Genomic DNA, 24,310 nt, shown 5'->3' with positions numbered 1-24,310 from the left:
ACGTAAAACTTTACGCACTCACTCAGCTCTTATTTACAAAGTGATAATAATTATGGAAACATGAACAAATTAAAAAATTCAATTTGTCTGAAAATGCTTTTGCCATGATGCAGATTGCTTCAGGCTACTAGTACGTGCCAAAAGTGTTTTGCTGAAACATGGTTGTTACCATGAAATCTTCAAACATCAGTGTGGCCTTGGGGGTCTCTGGTATTCTGAACCACCTTAGAGGTAAATGTTCTAGTCGACCCCAAACAGTCTGAAGCATCAGTTTACCAGTTAGGGTTTATCACCAGAGTGGTAAATATCTGCAGCCTGAAGTCTGTGCCAAACTCTTTGGAGTACCTTGGCATTATATTTTGTCATTCAGTAGACTTAGATCATCACATATATGGACTAGTGTATTCACACTGATCACTTGATTGACAGAGAGTTTACTAGAAGTCGCAGACAGCGATGACTTTTGATGACAATCCTGATAAATTTGTTGAATGAAACTCCCTAGAAGTAACTTCCAGTAAGATTTTTAAAGATTTTGGAGTAAGCAACTTCGACATAGTGTAAACACAATCTTATGATGTCCCCTAACCAGATGTGTAGTCTGTGCACAGTTCCTGAACCATATTATTATCCCATCACGGAAATGCTCTAGCTCTGATTGAAGCATGTCTAGATTTTTTACAGCGTGAAAAGTCCCTTCTTAATCTGGCTTTTTTTTTCAGTTAAATGTACTTGCTTGCTCCTTTGAAAATTATATATTTTCTCAGACTGAGCATCAGTTGCCCCTGTGGTGTTGCAGGGTAACTTTCCTATCAAGTTCCCCGAAACACCTCGATGTACTCTCGACGTTGTTGTGGCAGTTGGAGGTGTAGTAGATCTCAGCATCTTGGCTCTAACCTCTTCAAGTATCTTGGCAAACATCACCCTCCATCTGTGTGTTGCTGAACAAAACAGGCCTGTTGCATACCTTGAAATAGAAGGTGTTTGAACAGAAAATAAAGCATTTGAATTCAGGGATGGTTTCAAAGTCTTTCACATAATGGAAGTAAATAGCTCAGATAACCTCCGAGCCCTGACACACTTAGTCCATGTGCGTAATGTTTATGAGTGGAAAATCGTTTGAGAGTCCTTTGATCTCTCACCTGGCTTAAAGCTATCCGAAATAGTTGCCCATGCATGTAACGACTCTGTGTGTATTGAACAAGGTAGAACATCTACCATGTATAATACATTTCCATGATGAATAACAATTAACAAGTGGATTATTGTATGATTTATGTATAACAGATTTTGTTACGTGTTAGCAAAAATACATAGAAGTTCGGTAGAGCTGATACGAGTGGCTTATATTTTCCTTAATCTCGTCGGTTCGATATGAACTACATTTGGAATAGTTAACTTTTTCTCTGAGACTTTCCTTGTTTATTTTAGCTTTATTTTGAGCAATAGTTATTTAAAGAGAGTACACTGGATGAGTATCAAAGTCACAATGATTCAAACACAATTATATTTATTGTATTATATTTTCCACCCAAAAAAGTATAAGCTAGAAAACCCCACAACATGTGCTTGTTATAAAAGGATACTGAATGAAGCCAGTGGTCAGATCCAGTGAGTTGGTCAATTGCATGTCATCAAATTCCAATGGGTGGATTGATGCTTATGATGTCAATCACTGGATTGTATTGCCCAGATTTGATACAGCTGGAATATTACTGGGTGTCACACCCAGCACAGACAAAAAGGCAATTGTGAATGGGATATAGTTCACTTAGAATGCAATTTTCTGGGAAAATAATAACCTGAAATAATGTGAGGTGTCAACAAACATGTTTAGTTGGGAGGCTTGAATGAACTTTTCAAGCAACAGAGATGAGATACATAAACTGCTGACTCGACAACATTCTTTTGACCACCTTAGTACACTGTAACAATGAATGAAGCATGAAACAATGACAGCTGGTGGCCATCTCTCCAAGGAAGTCATGACTCGGTAGGACTTTGTGAGCTTAGTGCTCTGTTACCTGGGTTCCTCATTGTAGAGGTCAATAGTACACTGTACTGGGATGAAATTTCATGTAGCTTGTCTGAAGTGATACAGTTTCGTTTTGCAGAGTTTAATCCCCTGGAAAGCCAGAAACTGGTTGATCCTTGATTTGCCTTAAACATTTTCTGGGCTTGTCAACACTGAGTACTCATGCTTGTGGGTTTCAGTAAAGTGAGAAATCAATAACACAAGTTACTGATGTACTACTATTAGATGAGCCACCACCTGACAAATGACCCCAATTTGCAGATATGGGAACGCCCTCCAGAACATTCCATTTGAAAAATGAGGGAAACAGGTTGTCGTCTAAAACTTGAAAAGTTCAATTTCTTCGTGCCAATCATGTTTTGATTGTTATATCATACTAAGTATGTGTACAATTTGCCCATGCTTCCCTAACTTGGACATGTTAAATTAATTAAGATCTGCAAACATTCAAAAATTGACTTGTGTCAAGATGGTGTCTTGCTGAACTAAATCGCTCTACGAGACATGTGTTAAACAGAAGTGGTATTGAGTTCACGCCACGGTCAGTCATGTAATGCACGTGCTTAATCGACAATCTACCTGTTGCAACCAAGTGTATTCGTCTAGACTCCCTGCCCCGCCTACTTGCCACAGACGCGTGTACTGCGCAGGCTCATCTAATACGAGTCAAGCAGTAATGATTTGAATTGTGCAATATAGACAGACTTTATGGTTAACAACTTCTTTTATTTTGTGAGTATGACGTTTCGATACAGATTCTTGTACCGTTGTCCTGCTTGACAGTGGAACAAGAGTCTGTATCGAAACATTGCACTCACGAAAAAACAGAAGTGTGTGTATATTGTACTTCCCAACTTCTAATTTGCCACTCAAAGAAATAATGTAGCCAACTGGTATTTAGAAAGTGGTAGTTTTGATGACTGTATAACAGAGATTTGGTATTAACTGTAAGCTTGTGTTTCAGGTGAGCCTCGAGCGTGTGCTTGGTCTGACAGTCTCCAGCAATGCCAACTTCACGTGTGACCCAAACACTGGCACCATCGCATACCCAGCAGGGTGAGTAGACAGGTGCTAGGACAAGGAGGATGTTACATTCCCATTCATCATTGGGAATGAAACAGGATGAAGTCTCAAGACTGATAAATGATTTTAAAACAACAATTAAGGCTCAGTTTGTTTTAAATGGACAGTATGCAAGGGTTTTCATATTTAGGCAGTTATTGTATATATGTACAGTTAGGAGACTTCAAAGATTGAGCAGCTGATGAAGATTTCTCAAGCTTGATCTTTTGACTAGACATTTATCTACATGAAACGTCCTGCCATATTGTTGTTTTTCACACCTTCCTATCCCTGCTGCTGATAAAGTTGCAAGAAGACTTCAAACTATGATCAATCATAACCCGTCATGAAACATGGCCTCGCAGGGATGATACAGCATGATAGTTCCCCGCGCTAACCCTCAGGCTACATTTACGTCCTGCATACACACATACTCTGGTTAGCGTCAAGTATAAATCACCATAAAGCCCTGCACGGAGATGATTGCGATGGAACACCACAGACAATCAGGATGTGAGCCGAGCATATTATGTTGTACAGCTCACTTAACACATGCAGTAACAAATATCATATTGTAGGAAGGAGACTGTCATGCAATACAGCTCCAGTTTTGTTGAAGCATGGTACAAAAACACCCAGGATATTAATGCTATCACACTAGTCAAGATTTCAAAGCTTGTAACCCTCATAAATGTTCAACAGATAGCTGAAATTTATATCTTGACCAACTGTCTTTGTTTGACTGGTAGTGGTAAATAGTAAAGCATATCCTGTTTACTCAGCAATCTTTAAGGCAACTTAAGGGATGAAAATATAATGTACCCTGCATGAGCGGGGATGATACAACTGCTGATACTGATCTAAATATGAGGGGTACAATTTTAGGTTCAGGTTGAACCCTTCATAGGATAAACTCTGTGACTCTCAAACATTGTTGTCCTCCGTCGATAGATTCATCTTTTGTGATTTTTTTTTTTTTTCTTTTGGTAATTTATTAAAATGTAATTGTCATTGGGTTTCAGCAGATATGCGTTTCAATATTGGAGATGTTGTCTTGTCACATTATAACCACAGGTTCAATTCACAAAAGGCATTGTGTGAAACCCAAATCCGGTGTCCCATATGATATGTCTGAATATTGCTAAACGCAGCATAAGACCTCGCTCACTCACTCACTCACTCACTCACACTACACATTTCTTGTATGTATGACCATGTCTGTGAACCAGTGTTCAAGTATTTCAGATCTGACACAACTAAGACCCCCATTAAGTTGTGTCACCTGGAACAGATACCTTGTGAACATTTATGACTTGATATTCCCAGCTCACAGAGTAATAATTTCTACATGATAAAAGAGCAGTACATTTTCAAATCCTAAAATATCCTGGAAAAGAATTGAGTGCACTCCTTGCTCTGGGACCATAACTCCATGAAGACAGGTTGTCATGTAGATTGGTTTTCTCATGTGCCAGGTTCATGACATTATCTCACCAGGAAGCCTGAGATTTAACAATCTATTGTGAGGTAAGCCACTGTGATCCGCCTCAATCGTTAACCTGTCTCAGGTATGACTATCTGGTCTCACTACCCAGGTTGATGGGTCCACATGTAGATCTCTCACACAGTGCACACGGAAACACAAGAGGACAATGTGGTGGAAATATATTTACATAGAGTGATTTATTGTTGTCTCTGAATAAAATGTGAAAACTACGACTTAATGCAAATAAATTTCAAACACCTTGACAGAGAAGGAGGATGGTGAAGGAGATATTGTTGTATTTATGAAAGAAATGGACAGGTAGAATGATTGGTTGAGCTTTTATGGTTTCATTTTCACATTTAGCGCATATTTTCAGCCTTTTATTAATTTATTAATTAGGCGCGTCCTTTGTCATGGTATCAGAAGCTTCATTCTAAAAACAATAAAATATTTTGCATTAAACATCTACATAATATTTTAATTAACTATTATGAATGTATGATTTAATGTCAGTATCAAGGTAGACACTATCATACACTACTGCAGATGATGATATATTGTTAAGTGTTAAGAGAAAGGTAGGTGCACAGATATTTAGGGTGCCATAATTGAAAATGTTTGTTGAATTCAGAAGTAAATTATTGTATAGGACTATGTATACTGAACAAAACATGTTTTATGTTTCATTGAAACTGTGTTCTATGTCTTCACTACTAAAAGATAGTCATGATCCCTTACCTCTTTTAGTTTGGCTCACTTCACATTTTGGTCAAGAATTGAAAACTGTTGAATTTTGATTGAACAAACTCCCTCCTGTAATCAAGTAGAGTAGGGTGTTATGTGTTTGGAGTGTTTGGACCCAGTGTTGTTTTGTGTGAGGTACATAACATTATGGGTGAGTGAGTGAATGTAGTTTTACGCTGCTTTTAGCAATATTCCAGCAATATCACAGTGGGGGACACCAGAAATGAGCTTCACACATTGTACCCCAGGGGTGGAAATAACCCATTGCCCGACGTCCGAGTCCAGTGGGTTTTTTTCTGTTGGGCAAGCAAATTTGTATATCAAACTGTACCGGTGTCCAGTTGACTTTCCAACGTTAATTGTGTTGTTTATTTTAAAAAATCAATAAGAAAACAGCCAGTATAGTGGAAAAATTGATCAGGGCAAGTGATTTTACATGTGCCACTGTACCGGAGTACACTAGCAAGTCTAAAGTTATTTCCACCCCTGTACCCATATGGAGAATCGAACCTGGGTCTTCGGCATGACAAGCAAACACTTTAACCACTGGACTACCCCACTGCCCCTTTAACATTATGAAGGGACACAGTGTATCAAATTTGATTGGGGTTACGAGCTACCAGTCTCCTTTTCTGTCACACATCTTATCATTTGGGATCCAATTTCAGATCCAATATAAATATCACTTACAAAGACCTGATAGCTTTGACCAACTGAATGCCTGTCTCTCTACTTGACAGTGGTTACATTTTGACATCCAGGGCACTGACAGTATCCTGTTACCAATATTTCATCCTGTTACCAATATTTTGAAATTTGTTACTTATCCGACAGTACAGAAGCAGTGTGGCATGCTAATTCAGGAGATGGTAGATTTTCTAGAGTGAGTGAGTGAATTTGGTTTTATGCTGCTTGTAGCAATCTTCCAGAAATATCACTTTGAGGGTGACCAGAATTGTCTCCCCACATTGTTGTGAATTAAACCTTGACCTTATGTGTAACGCTTCAACCACTAGGCTGCTCCTCTACCCCAGTGGGGGCGGTGGGGCGGTGGGGTAGCCTAGTGGTTAAAGCGTTCACTTGTCATGCCGAAGGCCCGGGTTCTGTTCCCTACATGGGTACAATGTGTGAAGCTCATTTCTGGTGTCCCCAGCCGTGATATTGCTGGAATATTGCTAAAAGCGTCGTAAAACTAAACTCACTCACTCACTCACTCACTCTACCCCAGTGACCTAGGGTGTAGTAGATGAATATCATATAGACATGTTAGTAATTCACAGAAATCATGATCTGAAGAGGCTGCTTCTTTAATTTATGATTGAAAGAAACAGCGTGAAGAATTTAAATACAAGTTTAACAGGTGCAATATATACTGTACATCAGATATTTCTGACACGGTTTCTGTCCCATTAATAAAGTTTCCAAGGACTTTGACATATCATTCATGCATTGTCAATAGTTGCGGAGGAGGACGCGCCCAACAGGTGTGACTGGATTGATCCGTAACCCTACCCACTGGACCGTATGTTTCTCTCACGGAGTCTCGGTGGACTCATTGTATGGGAAGATCATGTTATACCCACATCGACAAATAGCACCAAGTTCTGATAAATAAGCTACCTTCACCAGTATAATGATGGGTTGCGGCCTCAGTGTTTCAATATTGTACGGCACTGTATTTATCTGTTTGAGTGGCATGTGTGATGATGACTGTGATTACAACACACTCTCTGCCTTTGATAAGCCTGTGTTGTCAACACTAAACAGATGTCCTCACTCAGTTTAGGTAATCAACCGGTATCCCTGCACTCCATGGAACCCTCTGTGGTCGGTGGTGGAGCAAAGTTTACCTCTCTAAGTTGGTTATCTGGAGTAGACACAATTGTAGACAAAGCAAGTGGTGTTGATGAACTTCAAATACCTTCAGCTTCGCCAATTATAACTCACACAGTCTGCTTTTGTAGATGTTAGAAGACTTGCCCTAGAAATATTTGGGTGCATTGTAAGCTGTCGTAAATAAAAAGATAGGTTATAGGTTCCGTTCTATCTACGTCTTTACAGCTTCATTGTTGCATCTCTGTGATAAGCCAAAAATCTGAGTGCCTGTCCTTGAACTAGTCATTTCAGGTTTTCCATTTGTACTTAGGTTTATCATTTTACTTATAATCAAAGTTATTTAGCAAATACATTTTGGACACTAGATATACCATTGTCAGCACAATAACAATTTCTACGGGTTTCAACAAAGTGATACACGGTTGACACCTGCATTTTAGTTTGCTTTCCACATTAAAAGGACACGGTGTGATATAAATAGTCTATAAATAGAATACTGCGAGAAGTGCTATCACTCTCCCATCACTCATTCACTCTCTACAATCATGGGCTTGTTTAATCATCACAGACATGTACTTTGACTAAATGTATTTATAATGTTAATAGTACTCTAGTGGTTTCATCTTATCATTCATTAACTGTATACTCTTGCTCATGAGTTTTAGGACAGTATCTATCTATTCATCAGTAAACCTCTTACAGTAAGATATCACTGATATCAACAATTCTCCAGGGAAGGTAGTGTTTTCATTTGGCCTCATTAGCTCTAAACCTACCTGTGGTCATTGTATGGACGAGATGACCTTGAAGATAGCCTCCAATTACCTGGAGCTTTCTGTAAGGAGGCAGTGACCACTCACTCTCAGCCCTTGTTAGCTCCTCAGGAGTGACATTTATGACCATTATCAACAGTTCTTGAGGGAGAAAATTTACATGAACTTCTAGTATTATCACAGTAATGACTTCCGTGGTGTGTGATTTATTTTGCTTGTGTGCAACTTGTTATTCACACCCAGGCCAATTAGAAGAAGACAGATGGGCTGTTACAAACATTACTCAACACTAGACCTCAAGCTTTTGAATAAGACTTACTCAACTTATTACATGACATCTTGTATCAAAAACTAGGTCATTCAGAAAGTATGGAGCATCTTTTGAAAAGGATGTAAATCTTGAGTCTTCTGGCACATTGGTTGTCTAGTTATGTTAGGTGCGACTTAAATTGCAGAGTTATGTCCCTTGCACATGACAGGAACTGCTGGTTGGAGGTTCAGATGTCGGCATCATACCAGATGTGTGTTTTACCAAAAAGAAGTAATGATAATTGTTACAGCCTCCTTCACTATGAACTGTCATGCTGTGATGTGACTAAAACTGTTTATTTTTGTTGCCGAAGATCAACACTGAGAACAAGTCACTCATTATAAACAAGAGTGGAGTCATTTATATAAGGAAGCCACAGAACTAAAGTCAACAACTTTGCTTTGAACAAACAATAAGTTTGTGCAGTGGCTAAGTGGCATTTATGCTCACACATAATGACAAAGGTATGGGTTCATATTGTTTATGGGTACAATATGTGAAGCCCATTCCAATCGAGTCAGATGTGATATAAGCTGAGATATTGTTAAAAGTAACATAAACCCTGGCTCAAATCTGGACATTGCTTTGTAGGTCGATGCTCATGCTGTTGATCACGCAATTATTTACATACTGCCACAACAAAGCTGGAATATTGATGATTGCGGCATTAAACAACAAACAATCGAGTCTAGGTTTACAGCAGTTTCAATTCTGCAACCTCACTTACTAGGGGCTCCTTCTCAGTTTAATTATACTTGTTTGTTTCCATCCAAAAATTATATATTTGCAGCAACTAAGCATTAGGCAATGATGGAAAACAACCAAATAAGACAGGATGTAGGACTGACAACAGTCTTTACCTAAGTGTTTCTGTGTGATGTGGATTGTCACTCTGAGGGGAGACACAGTTCTCAGTGACTGTCCCGGGATCTCGGATGATTGATTTACCTGTGACCTGTTGATTGTGTATATCTGACAACGTTAATGGCCATCTTCGATGTCATACTGAAGTCATTTACGACTGTTTTATTACACCTAAACAGCCAAGCAGCCAGCTAGCAATATGGTGGCCATTGGTTATAATTGAAATGTTATTTAATCAATTTCCTGGTGTAGTTGTCTGATATTATAGCCTGAAGACATTGAATACTTTGATTGTTTTATGTGATTGAGTTTTGGGTTCATTAAAGTGGTACGATTACATGTAGTAAGAGAATCAGATTACACTAGGGACACATGCCTTGTAAAGACATCACTAGAAATTCAATTTAGAATTATCTCATAACATTAATAGAGGCCATGTTGAACTCTGGGGAGAACTAGACTTGCTCCAGTCAGACCTATAGCATAACAGGAAGGGCTGGGCAGATGGTAGACTAATGCATAGTCCCTGAATATATATAATTTTGATAGAAACAAATAAACCCATTTAAATTGAAAAGGAGCCCTAGTTAGTTGGGGGATTCTGAACTTGGGGAAATCTAGACTTGCTTCATTTAGGGCTTTAGCATTGCAGGGAGGGCAAGGTAGTAGGAAAAATAATGTGGTTCAGGGACTCTGACTGTGAAGCAGACACACAGTGAGGGCTGACTATGTTCAGGAACTTTGAAAGAACACTATGTGTTCTCGCAAAATAAAATGTACTTTCAAGAGCATTTCCACTGAGTAGAGACCCTTTGAATGTTGTTTAAACATCATGCTCCCCTGTTGTAAGCCGCCATAGTGGATAGACCATTTACCTGGAGGATGGCAGGTGGATGGCTAGATCCCACCATGTCATACCAAGAGAGGTCAAAAGATGGAACTTGTTGCTACACTGCAGGCACTTGGCATTAAGGGGCATTAACCTCACCTTACCTCACCTGTCAACTGGAGGAGTAGATATTGGTGAGCTTGTTGGTGGTACCATTTAGTACTTGTTATTTGTTGTGTTCAGTTCTCATCAGTATGTCCTGGTCGTAAAGTATCAGTTTTGATTTGACAACCTGTATCATTATAGAGAGAGCGATAATTGTTATTAAAAGAATGAAAATCACATTCACTGTATGAACATCTCACAATATTGTTAAAATCCTCCATACAAAGGTTTCACAGAAATGCTTTGGACAGGATGTAGTCTGGGCCATCAATAATTTTGACATCGACTGACCGAGATGATGTACGCATGCACCACCAGGTGGTGCTGACAGGTACTGTGAGTGAAAACTGATCGAGAACAGCAATATAACAGTACTGAAGGTAGCTTGTTTGAAGTTGCAACCCTATGCATCTCTATATGTGTGAAATATTATCAATTTTGTACCAGTGGGCGATTCACAAATGTGTGCGATATTTTATAAAGGAGGTTCGTATTACTTGTCAAGGTTAACTTGTTAAAACTGTTTTGTTGAAGTTAAAAAATATTTGATTTGGCCACTTCTAAAATAAATTAAAAAATGTCCAGATGTGTCCTGCCTGAGTGAAAAATATCAAGAATAAACATATCTGTGTTGGATCAAAATAGAAAAAAACTACAAAAAAACTATGTGAAGTCACTTTTTAAGTTTTATCAGCTCAAAATATCTGCAAACCCCTTATACAAGCGGTAACCCCAAAGTCTTTCTGAGGCACATAATTACAAATACATTGTCTTAAAGTGAAAATATTAAATATCCAACATTTAACAATATCACTAAACCGATGCCTAAATAACTATATTCAAAAGACAAAAGAAAATACTGAGTGACTCAGGCTATGTGGTTTGTAAGCTAATCTTTAACCATTAAAAAAATGTGTGGCATTACTATCATCATGATCATAATTTAGCGTAACTAAATCATTATCAGTTGTTAGGAAGACGGCCTGGTTATGAAATGGAGGCCATATTTCAAATGAACCGATAACTCATATGGCTATAATGTGATATTTGTAGGGCTGGAGCTGCAGTGATAGTAGGATATAGATTCTCCAGTTGTGATCTATCTGTCTAGGACCTGGGGCACAAAACTCTAACCTCACCACATGTGAAATATTATATGGGGCAATCATCTCCAGCTGACCCGGTGGCCAGTGAAGCATGAAACATATGTTGTCCACCAAAGCTCAACCAAGCTCTCTGTCTACAGCAGACACACTGGTCTTGTCAAACATAGAGCTTACTGTAGAAAAAAGGCCATGGTGATTATTCTATCTTTGTTTGAGGATATTTTATAATGAAAATATTTATATTGGAATGTCGTCTTAAATCAATTTTAATCAGAGATAGGAAGTAAAAGGGTGCTTCAGGATTTATAGGGCGCTGGGGTAGTCTGGTGGTTAAAGCGTTTGCTCGTCACACCGAAGGCCCAGGTTCTATTCCCCACATGAGTACAATGTGTGAAGCCCATTTCTGGTGTCCCACCATGATATTGCTGGAATATTGCTAAACGCACCGTAAAACCCAACTCACTGTCTCACTCGGATATGTAATTTTAATTTTCATTCAGGTCCCTGTGTTATGTTTTTCACAATATCATCATGGAAAGCATAACTTTTACTGTCATTGTTAAATATGAACTCACTCTGGGCTTTGCTGATGACATGATGTGATATAATTGAAATACTGTTTAAGTTTCTAAACCAAACTCACTTGAACACAGTGAACAATGTGTAAGCGATATGTTCTCATCCTTATGTGAGCAAAGATGTAAATTTGAAATTATATATTTGAAAAAAATAATCATAAAGAGATGAAGTGGCTCATTGTAATTCAAATTATGAAGCCACAAATACCTGTCAAAGGATCTATAAACAAGATCGTTAAATAGTCTGGCCTTGTATTTACCTTGTGTGTGCAGCCTCTGTTATCCGGATCATTGGACTGGATAATCACAAATACTTGAAAGGACTTGAATGGTTGACATGCCATATACTGCACAGATGACAGGAGAATATTTCCCCCATAATCATTGTAGGATTTGTAATCAACTGTAGTTAATTCACAGATCTGGCAATCTTCCCTTTGGTTTCTGGATCAGATTTCCTTTGACTATTGCTGACTAAGGCTTTTTGATCAACAAAACACCAATGGGTGGCCTGTAAAGCTGTACTTACAAAGTTTCAATTTATGAATAGCTGTTATTTTAGTTCTGTAAGCAATAAACTGTTTAAGAACAAATGTGTTTGTCACAGCAAATTTTTAGTTATGATGAACTTAAACTGATCTGTGATAAGGGAAGTAACTCTTTTGCTTATATTAAAAACAGATCCCTAAGATTACTATACTGACAAATTTGTGGATAACAACTCCTTTTATTTTACGAGTTCAATATTTTGGCACAGAATCTTGTACCGTCATTCCTGCAAGACATCGGAACAAGAATCTGTACCGAAATGTCACACTCAAAATAAGAGAAAGTTGTTATCCATAAATTTGTCAGTATTGTACTTTTCAACTTCTAAAATGCAACTCAAAGAAGTTACCTAAGATTGCTGTCTGGACATATCAAAGACCCTTGATTGTAAAGAGGTAGCGATACACGGGTCTGTTCAGCATTAGCAATATACCGAACAACCTCAGGAGTCAGGTGAATGCAGATGGTTTTGATCCTGGAGACATGTGTAAGGAATGTAGAGAGCCTCTCTCCCCCTCCTTCAATTTGGGTATCAATACATGACACTTTCACAATTTGTTGTGAAGAGTTGCATCCCTTGAGCACACCAGAAACCAATAACTGTGGGTCTGTATCCGGTTTTGCCCTGATTATCTTTTAACCCATGCTCTTAGGATTCAGTAGAGTCATAAGCGTCTGCTACCTGCATCACTTCTGCTTTTGTCCCACAGTAAGCTACCACATTATGAGATAACTTGAGTACTGTGTTCAAACCCACCTCACTAACTTACTCTGTGTCTTTTCTTTAGCAAATTGACTGCCTCCGTGGTGTAGTGGTTAGAGCGTCCGCCCGGACAGCGGAAGGTCACGGGTTCGATCCCCGACCGTGTCATACCAAAAGACGTTAAAATATGGTACTTGTTGGTCCCTGTCTGGCTCTCGACATTAATGGGTACAACAAGGACTGGTCGGCTCGGAGTCAGTATAATGTGTCTGAGTGGGGTATTCATGCTTCACTGCGGCATGGTATCTCAGTGGGCTAGCACTATAAAACCAGCTTAAGTCTGGGCTAGTACAAGCAGCCACACATACACATACACACGCATGCACGTCGTCATATGAGCGAAATATTCTCAAGCACGACGTTAATCCCAATTTCACCTCACCTCACCTTTAGCAAATTGTCCTGATCATCTGACTGTGAATCCCTCGGAGTGTGTTCCGTTATGTTCTTTGTCTGGGATCGTCTCAGCAATTGTCTAACACTTGACCTGACAACATTGAGCCTGTGTCACATAATGCGTTGGTATGATTTCTCTTTGAAAACTGTTGTATTTGAGGAGCATGCTATCCTAGGAAGTAGCTTCCAAACACCAACATAACATCAAAAACAAAACTGAATGAAAAAACAGTAAAATGTCAAGGTTGAACAAATTTGAAAACATCCAGCCAGATGTGTAAATGTGGGTCCACTATCATGGGATATGTTTGTCTATATTGCATGTTTTAAACAATCATAAAGATAGCAGGATGACCTTGCCCATTACAGCAAACTTCTGAAAAATGTGGTGGCCAGTACCTCTCTAAGGTACATTCAAGCTATCTCAGCCCTGTCTTCTGGTATTAGTTTAATGTTCCTGCCAAAGCTGCTTGTTCTTACATCAGAGCCTGTCTGGATGTAAGGAAACCATGTCAATGTGGACCTTGTGGCTCCAAAAGCATCTATCTCACAGCTGTCAAAGAGGTGTCTTGGTTAAAATGAAACCTTGTCAACCTGTTGCACCAAACACTTGTCTGACAGCTGTCAAAGATGCTGCCTCAATGAAAGGAAACCTTGTCAGACTGGACCCCTTGGCTCCAAAATCTTCGATCATGCAGCTGTCAAAAATGCAGTCTGGATTCAGGAATAACACATCAATCTGGTTCTTTTAGTTCCAAGAACCTCAAATCTAACAGCTATCTAAAATACTCTAAGATAGAGACCCCCACATGAAGGAAAAGAGTCAGTACACAATGACTCAAATGCCATGACCGATTATGTCATTTTTTCATATGAAAGAATCTGGTGGTCGTTAACTTCTTTTGAGTAAATGGGGCTGGGGGAAAGTCTAGTGGTTAAAGCGTTCGCTGGTCACGCTGAGTAAACTGTAAACTATGTTTAAAATGAGCATGCTTATAATGAACTGAAGGATATAACATCTTTCTGTCATGGCCCCTTGCTGTATATTCCCATCGAAATACCTATCACAAACTACAGTTATAATGAACTAAAATAAGTGATCCCAGTTGAGTTTGATGTAACCATAGTTCACTGGATATAGGTGCTCCTAATAAATCTATTTCTTGTTAACACATTCATCATGAGTCTAATAAACAATGATTGTTCCATGATAACCGAAAGGAACATATATTTGTCAGATGTGAATCCAGAAAAAACTTATCTACATTGCAAAAAATGAAAGTTCCTTGATAATCATGGCACGAGTTACCTAGTCCTGCTGACTTCTGACCCTCTGACAAACTGATAGGAATAAACTCAGTTAGCAGGGATATGATCAAAGGAGTATTTCCCCTGGATTTGTCTGTGCTCTGGAAGCCAGGTAGTCCATGTAGGTATGTGTGCCTCATGTTGCCTCCTGTAGAGAACATGGATCAGGAAGGAAGCGTAGCCTGATAGGTTTACACAGATGTGGAAGGATACTGCTCTGTATGGGAGATGCATGTTGGAAGAGAGGAAGGAGATATGACAGTGTGGGACAGGTGGGAGAAGTGGATCAGATGTATGTGGTTGTCTGTGGTAGGTTGAAGTAGATGGATTACACATTGCGAAGTCAGGTGATCGTTGTGGATCAGGTGTTTGGGGTGACCTTCAGCAAGGAAGGTGAAAGCCACACTCTGAGAGGTCAGGTTGGGAAGGTGTTCATGATGTGTGAGGTGGTTTGTAGTTGGTGGAACAGAGGTGATGCAGCACTGGTCAGATGGATGGGCTGGTGTGTAGATCTGTGTTTTGGATGGGATACACTTGAGGTCAGGTTGGGAAGGTTGTCCATGATGTAGGAGTGGTCAGAACAGAGGTGATGTGACACTGGTCAGATGGATGGGCCGGTGTGTAGATCTGTGTTTTGGATGGGATACACTTGAGGTCAGGTTGGGAAGGTTGTCCATGATGTAGGAGTGGTCAGAACAGATGATGTAGGAGTGGTCAGAACAGAGGTGATGCAGCACTGGTCAGATGGATGGACTGGTGTGTAGGTTTGTGGTGTGGATGGGATACACTTGAGGTCATGTTAGGGTGGTGGAGATGACTAGTTGGATGGATGAACATTTACGAAGTCAGATGGATAGGCAGGTGTGTAGATTGTATTTTGGATGGACATACGTTTCAGGTCAGGTGAGGTTTGTGGGTAAGACTGGGTAAAGGTTATTAATCTGTGGCAGGCAAGGGATACCCAAGATCAGAGAAACTTCTGGAGTCTTCATCTGGAAACGGTTGGCTGAGATGCAACAATAAGATAGCATTCCCTGACAGAACTAACAAAGAGACTCCTGAGTGTGCTATTGTTTTCTTATGGTATTGCCATCCTGTGGAGGGGAATGGTATGAGAGAACTATGATGCACTGACAGGATGGGATTGTTTATCATGGAAATATTTCATAGCTAATGTCCACAAACATTGCAGTGATCTCATATCTGTGGGTTGTGCAGGTGAAAGAAAAAGCCTGTCTTCAGAACTGGCTATAATGGAAATACAAAAGCTGAACAGGAAGATCAGTAATATCTTTTAGCTTATGTTGTGGAGAAAACAAACTGAATTTCTCATTGAAGCTTGGTATGTCTGAAATTGGTGAACCTTGGTTGACTTAGGGAACGTCAGCTGAGGCTGTACCTGATGTTAGACTTGCACAAGTCTTTAATGTAATAATTAAGATTTTAACTGATAATTTCTACAAAAATATTAATATAATTAACATATTTTCCCTCTAACAATAGCATACTATCCGCTTATGTAGACTTCTTTCTTCAAAGGATAGAACCACGATATATCCATGGGCTTAGCATTCAGTACAGCCATGGAGCAAGGTACTGATCACCAAGTTGTCAGTATCATAGCCCAGGACACACCACTGTGTTCCATCTTGACAACACATGGTGAGATGGAGAATGTAATGGGGACAGTCAGCCATCACATTTCGGCCTGTCACCATATGATTTATGAAGTTATCTTGAAAGCAGAGATGTGTTTTAATTATTTGCATGTGAGTATTGATAAACAAATATTTTTATGAGCTCTGGTGTCATCTTGTTTTTATTTTTACTCATCTAGATAACAGACACAAGATTTAATGCGATACAACCTTTTTACTGTAAAAATCATGTTGTAGTTTCATCAGTAAGTCATTTGCCCAGTGTACAATCCTTTGTCCAAGCAGGGCGGTGGAGTAGCCTAGCGGTTAAAGTGTTCGCTCGTCATGCCGAAGATCCGGGTTCAATTCCCCACATGGGTACAATGTATGAAGCCCATTTCTGGTGTTCCCACCATGATATTGCTGGAATATTGCTAAAAGCTGTGTAAAACTAAACTCACTCACTCTTTGGTGAAGCATCTTGATGGGCTGAGTTTTGTCCCTCCAGGCTGTGCCTGCATATTTTGGTTGTAGGTAATCATTTTCAGTTTTTCTTGCATGTTAATCATAACCCCAACTGACTCATTTAGTGTGAGCTACAAGAAATATCAGAGCATCTCTGCTGATAGAGCTCACGTTGTAACGTATTCACTTAGAGCTGAGTGTTTAGTGACTTCTGCTCTTTATCCAAGATGAAATTGAACCAATTTGTGTGAATAGCGACTTTTTCACACGAACCTAAAAATGTGGAAACCCATGCTATTGTGACGTCACTATGGTCACGTGTCAGAATATTACAATTGCTTTAAAGTCCTCAGGATTTGGCTTATTCAACCATTCACACACTTTAAGTTTTGCAAGAGATATGGTTAAAGCTGTAGTAACTCTCCTGCTGAACTTTCATGACTCACATGATTCACCCAATCTCTCTTCTAAATTAGGTAATACATCGTGTACATTACGTAATATGATCGTGTATATTACTGTTGTACAAACATGGAGCTGAAAGGTTAAGGGATTAGTTATTGTATGCAGTTACACATTTAAAACATTTACATACAGGTCAAGAACTGTAAAATGTTTAGTCTTTGATAAGACATGTTTTGATATAAATAGAAAGTATGAAGTCATTTTTGTTGTGTTTTCACAAGGTGATAAAGCCATGGAGACTCAAAATTGTATATACAGTACACAAGTATATACAGATATTAAGTATTTAATCCACCCTAAAGGAAACAGGTCAAGACTACACAAGACTAGATTTTCCACAATTTTGAAGTCACATTTTACAGAAGCTCCTCATAAATATCAGAGAAACATCTGGAGTCTTCATCTGGAAACGGTCGGCTGAGATGCAACAATAAGATAGCATTCTGTCAGAATTATATACTTTCAAAGTCTGATGATCTGGTTCATCTGTATATTGTGTGTAACTTTACATCCCTGTTGGACTCCAGTGTGTGTGGCCAAGCTTGGACAGTATGTTGTTTCTGGGCTATGGAAACTGCCAAAGCTTTTTTAATGATCTGTTCCACCACCAAGTGAGTGTTTAAGAAGAAGAATGTGTGGATTTGTCCTTCAGGCATTCAGAGCTTTTGACACCTACGTATGTCTATGGTCAACTAGCCCTGGAAATGACCATGTATTATAGAGCAAATCCACGCCATGCTCAACTGATCCCAGAAGTGTTGTCCAGGGTCCTGGGGTATAATGGCTCAACGTTTGTGGGATGTTAGTTACACACAGCCCATCAACTTGATTGATAGCTCGGAAGATGTTATGACAAGCCTAGTCCTTCAACACTTTTGGCAAAGGACCACCTCTGTCAGACCACTTTCACACTTCATGGAGAATTCATTATATTTGACCTGTGAAAGACCCTCTTGGCTAAGCTTTGTCTTGTCCAGCCTGCTTGAGTCTATGGCCATTTTGTGATGGCTTTGATCCATGTTTTATCTGTTTGCAAGGGTTGTAATTATATGCAGTGTCAGGTGTAGAAATCCAGGTATACAAATTTGAATAGCCTGAGTCAGTTTGTCTTTTTCACAAGGGAATATAGAAGTTCAGGATATGAGTGGTGTGCCGTCATATTATCACTATTTGAAGGTTTCTAGAGGTCTCTGAATATATAAGTTTTGATAGTAACAAACAAGATAAATGAAAAGGAGCCCCAGGGAGACCAGAGATTCAGAGGAAAGACTTGCTTTATTTAGAGCTTTATACTGCAGAGAGGCTTGGCAGTAGGGAATTTGTGGTTCAGGTTTCATGTGGTTTCATGTGAAGTTGCATCCCAGTGATACCTCGCTTTCTGTTGCCACTCAGTCTTGTTGAACATTTCCAGTTGCAAACATTGCACAAACACATATTCAACTCTTGTTAACAAACTGTCTTCAGCACCAACAAAGAAGAACTGTCTGCAGTGAAGACGACCAGAGTCTAAGATGTTGATAACCATACTTTAAGCAGTCTGTGCCAAAACCATTTTAAATGTACCAAACTTGGTGACTTCACATCAATCCTATTGGTTTATGTTTCAGTACAGCTTAACATACTCATGTTTGGCTTTAGACTAGTGACTTCAGTTACACAAGACTGCTATGGCCATAATGATGTATAATCTTGACTGATACATGAGTGAGTTTAGTTTTACGCCACTTTTAGCAATATTCCAGCAATATCACGCCGGGGGACACCAGAAATGGGAATTCACACATTGTACCCATGTGGGGAATCGAACCTGGATCTTCGGCGTGAGGGGCGAATGCCTTAACCACTAGGCTACCCCACCGTCTCGACTGATACATGAAGTTTTAGTACCACTGTCGTTGTCAGTGTTCGAAATTAGCATACATCTGCTAACCAGACTTGTAAAGTAAAGAATGGACTGGTGACATTACCTAGCAGACTACCCCTAGATGGTGGATGACAAATTTCCCAGATAGCATTCAAATCATTTTGGTGTTGCCATAACGCAATATTGCTATCTGGGTTTTTGCTTACTATTGACAATATAACTTAATTTGTAAACCAGAGTATTTGAACCTATAAGGTCTATCATCATCTTGCAATTATTCTGTTATGTAGAGAGACAACTGCGACCAGTTATCCAAGCCATTGTTGGCCAGTGATCTTTATAGGCTTATACTATTGAAGAACCACTGGTCCGACTAACCGTTTACAGGTCCCAGTTATTTCATCCTCTGATTGCCTGTCAGTCTGGAGGCTTGTGGAGCTGTAACCCCATCTGGTGGGCCTGCCAGCTCAAGGGGTTGTATAGTGTTCTGGTGTACATACTGACAGATATACTGTTTTCCTTACTGAAGATAGAGCACAAAAGCTGTAACAAAGCTTGTCTTCAGGGACCATCATGCTTGAGGGCTGATCTATGTACTGAGTTGTTGGGATCCAGTTTGATAGATGTCTGATGGTGATTGAAATAACACACCTGTCCAGTCTGTGTAGAAGTCAGCTGGATGGTTGGGCAGTATTTGTTTTAGTAGTTGTGTTGGGCTCTATTGCCTGTAGCTCCACATTAGCAATTTGTCTGTTTGACGTGTAGACATAACTTGTCGTTTCTATGGGAGAAGAACATTTGAGTAATGCATTCAACATCCGCTTGCTGACCAGTTTGTACTGACATATTTGTTTGTTTGTTGGTGAACACTGTAGTCAATGTTCAGCTATGTGTCTGTAGGCTGTAAATAATAAAATCCAGGCCAGTCAATCTAGTCATTGACACAATCAGATCAGGAGTGAGTGAGTTTAGTTTTACGCTGCACTCAGCAATATTCCAGCTATATGGCAGCGATCTGTAAATAATTGAGTCTAGACCAGACAATCATGTGATCAACACCATGAGCATCAATCTACTCAATTGGGAACCGATGACATGTGTCAACCAAGTCAGCGAGCCTGACCACCCAATCCTGTCAGATCAGGATCTGAAGACATGCATGATATTGATCCTGGTAGCTGGCTGGTTCAGAAATTGATCTCGGCTTCATTTCTTATACAAAATACCTGATTCAACAAGTATGCAAATTCTTGAGGCTAACGCTCAGACTCTAGAGAAACAAATCACTCCATTTAGATTGAAAAGGAGCCCCAGAGAAATGGAGAATACACCTATCAAATACAAACTGCATGTTCAAATTTTTTTGTTCAGTTGAACACCAATTTTGTCAACTACAGTGGAAACCGCCTAAGTAAAGACCGCTGTGTTGACAGTGTAGACATTATATCAATTGCACATTTCATCAACTACCTTGTTTCCATCAACATGTATATTTTTGTCCACCCACAGTACGTCAACAGTCAGTGTTTCTGATTCCTATCATTTGATCCCCCACATGTACTGCTTGGTATGAGGAGAAATCAGTGCTGAAAGAAGTGACCGATAAACACTTCATGTAGTGGAAAGCTTTTATCACGCATTAGTTTTATTGTTAACTCTGCTATTGTAAGAAACCACTCAACTATTTACAAAACATTCTTATCTCAATGCAGTCATTAGTGACCTTTTGAAGGGTTGATTGGAAATTAATGGGGATCTTTGTGCGAGTGTTTGTGACCCTTGACGAATATTTGATCAAGACCTCTTATCTTGAGACAGTTGATTTAGTTGTGCTTCAGATGACTTGTACTGAGTGCAAGATTGGGTGGGGTACAACTCTTGTCATCTGGTTGATGTGGAGAGAATATGTCAATAAGAATTGAAACCGGCCATCATGGAGGGAGGCGACCTCTGTAAGACTTCCTTACTGGTTTATTATCAATGGGATTTATTTATATTCTCAGTATATTTGCCCTCATTGCACCTCACTGCGGAAGTATTTTACTGGTATATCAACTATTTTGTTATGAAGCTTCAGTTCAGTATTCTTTTCAAAATTAACAATAAATTATGAAGAATAAGTTACTTAATATCCATATAAATTTTCAGGGGTGGAAATAACCCATTGCCCGACGCTCGAGTCCAGTGTTTTTTTCTGTCGGCAAGCAAATTTGTATATCACACTGTACCGGTGTCCAGTTGACTTTCCAATATTAATTATGTTGTTTATTTAAAAATCAACAAGAAAACGGCCGGTATAGTGGAAAAATTATCAGGGCAAGTGAATTTACATGTGCCACTGTACCAGAGTACACTAGCAATTTTAAAGTTATTTCCACCCCTGATTTTGATGCCGCAATGCAAAATATTTTGATATGTTTTATGCAACAGATGCTAAGAATTTTGATATATTTTATGAGCGGAAGATGTCTATGTAACATATCTGCTTGTTACACTTCTATTTTCATGATACTTCTTAATGACCAGAAAATTTAAATTTGAACTGTTATTTTCCAGAAATGCCATGAACTAAATGCATGATCATTCTTTTAACATCATCTGCAGTAATGCATAGTTGATGTGGGTGATTTTAAATATTCAGGTATTCCAAGCTTTAGTACAAACAAGCGTGGGTAGACAGATGGGTAGTCAGGTAGACAGACCGGTAGATTGGGTGTGTTGGGAGGCAGCTTGGATTACACACTGTGTAAAGTTTACAGGGACTTGAATCTCGTCCTAAATAGCTTTGTATGGAGTGTCTCTTTGTAAGGATGAAACGTAAAAGGGTGGTCGGAATAATTTGAGAAACAATTTTAGTGGGGAAGGAGTAGTAAGTGTTTGGCTGACATATGTAACAGTGCTCAGTAACACCTTGTACATGTTCTGCATGGCTGTCTTGGTGGTCCTGGTGGTCCAGCCTATAGAAGCCAATGGGACCAGGAGATACTGCCCACTGATTTGCTGATTCAGCTGTTTATCAGTGTGGTTGGTTTACCTACAACATGGAATAATCAATCATGATTCCAAAAGTTAATTACATTTCTCTCATACCAGTAAGGGCGGTAGGGTAGCCTAGTGGTTAAAGCGTTGACATGGCGAGAGGTGAGGTGGTGAAGACCAATTGGGTTCAATCCCCACATGGGTACAATGTGTGAAGCCCATTTCTGGTGTCCCCCTAGCCCACTGATGTTGCTGGAATATTGCTAAATAGCCCCACTCAGAAATACCAAACTCAGTCAGTCAGTCAGTCATACCAGTAAACGCCCAAGGGATTAGTTCTTAAGATTGTTTATTGAATATTTTCATGACACGGCGAGAGGTGAGAGGACCTTATCTGTTAGTGCCGTTGTACAAAGCCATCTTAGCCCCAAGGTGACTGTTTCTCCAATGCCTTACTATAGCACCCTGGTTGCTCATGAGCTCTGAACTGTTTAATAACTTCTAGATAACATTTCTGGAATAAATGCACATGACCAAAACAAGGATTTGACACAACTGGCTTCAACTGCAGTTGCAAATGTGTATGGTGTGTGTCACTTTCAGCTTTGCTGCCATGTTTGCTGCCATGCAGTGACGTAACTGTATTGCCGTGGAGAAGACCTAAAGCTCCGGGGATCATTGTGCTATGGTGAATGGAATTCCAATAGTTTAACATTGACTTAGGACTGTCATTGCACTACAATGTGGAATGGGGCCCTGATTGCTAATGAGCTGTCGACTTCTTTTGTTCTAAACATGACCTTTTTTGCACTGGAGTGTTCTTTGAAAAATGTACAGGAGTAAACCAGGAATTCGAAACATCCAGGTTTCAAATTCGTAATTGCAAATGTCTGATCTGCATCATTTGCCGCTTCTTTCCCACTCTTACTCCCAGGTTGTGATATTACGGAAATGCTGCTAAATAAAGCATCAAATCCGCAATACCGGTGTATGTTTTTCTGTCATCACTGACAAGACAGCCGACATCCTCTATCACCATTCATCATCACCACCATCTTCGGTGTTCCCCCATCATACTCTGACTTGATGAAGACAAATACTGACGTGCAGCTAGTACTACTGTTATAATGACAGCAGGAGTGTTTGCCTCAGCAGCTCCTTAGCCAGACATGTCAACACAGGTCTTGTCATACTGGCCGCTCGGCACCTTGGACCCTGTATCAAGTACCTTGTACCGAGCAGGTAACAAGTTCAGTGTCGGACATGTGAATAAAAAGTCAGTCTTTGATCCCAATAGCAAACAGTATAAGGAAGACTTACGGTAAAGCATCGCTTATTTTAGAGCTTGCGTGTGGGTAATGTAGAAAGTGATAGGTTTCTTGTTGTTTTTTAAGATGATTTGTGAGAGGAGCTATCAGTCTGTTCCACCATGATGGTCTACAAGATTTATTACAAACCTTTTCTTTACCATTTTGGAGGAAGTGTTCATAGGTGTATTACCACCCACTGTGGAGAAAAAGATTTGGAACAGAGCTAAAAACAATGTTGAACAGTCAAACACTCCTTGGAATTTTTTCAAATGTAGCCCCACAAACTTGAGTGCAAACTTGATTTTCATGATTTACATTGTGTTTGTTTTTATAAGTAGAGGTTACTGAGACCAAACAGATTTTGCAAGACTTGGTGTCAATATTGATATCTTTTCAGTTTGTTTTCATGTATTTGATATAAATATGGTGTGTTGTGAATGAAAATAGTTTGATAATCTAATGTGTAAATGTTGATCATACTTCTCTGTACACAAAAAATATAATGAATGCTGGTAGGAGTAGTTTTGCAGCAATATAGATAACTGCATCTGCTTCACTTGCTGGTGAGGTGCAGTGGGGTAGCCTAGTGGTAAAAGTGTCTGCTCGTCTTGTCGAACACTCTGGTTCAAATCCCCACATGGGTACAATGTGTGAAGCCCATTTCTGGTGTGATATTGCTGGAATATTGCTAAAAGCTGAGTAAAATCATACACACTCACTTGCTGGTTATGTCCATGTAGTCTGAAGAGTACAATTGTGTCGGTTTCTCTATTTTGAAAGAATTTA

General features: G+C 39.5%; 1 protein-coding gene across 1 annotated transcript in view; it reads left to right on the top strand.

Annotated features, from left to right (window-relative positions):
* LOC124261544 (mitogen-activated protein kinase-binding protein 1-like) overlaps positions 1–24,310 on the top strand; it is a 118,083-nt gene that overhangs the window by 41,241 nt on the left and 52,532 nt on the right. The window contains 1 exon segment of the mRNA XM_046695859.1: positions 3,000–3,091. Within this exon segment, the coding sequence (XP_046551815.1) occupies positions 3,000–3,091 (92 nt within the window).

This window comes from Haliotis rubra, unplaced genomic scaffold (genome assembly GCF_003918875.1).
Source record: "Haliotis rubra isolate DU_JTF1 unplaced genomic scaffold, ASM391887v1 Scf80, whole genome shotgun sequence".
Lineage (NCBI taxonomy): Eukaryota > Metazoa > Mollusca > Gastropoda > Lepetellida > Haliotidae > Haliotis > Haliotis rubra.
Note: the sequence above shows the minus strand (reverse complement) of the source record. Positions and strands in the feature narration are given on the sequence as shown.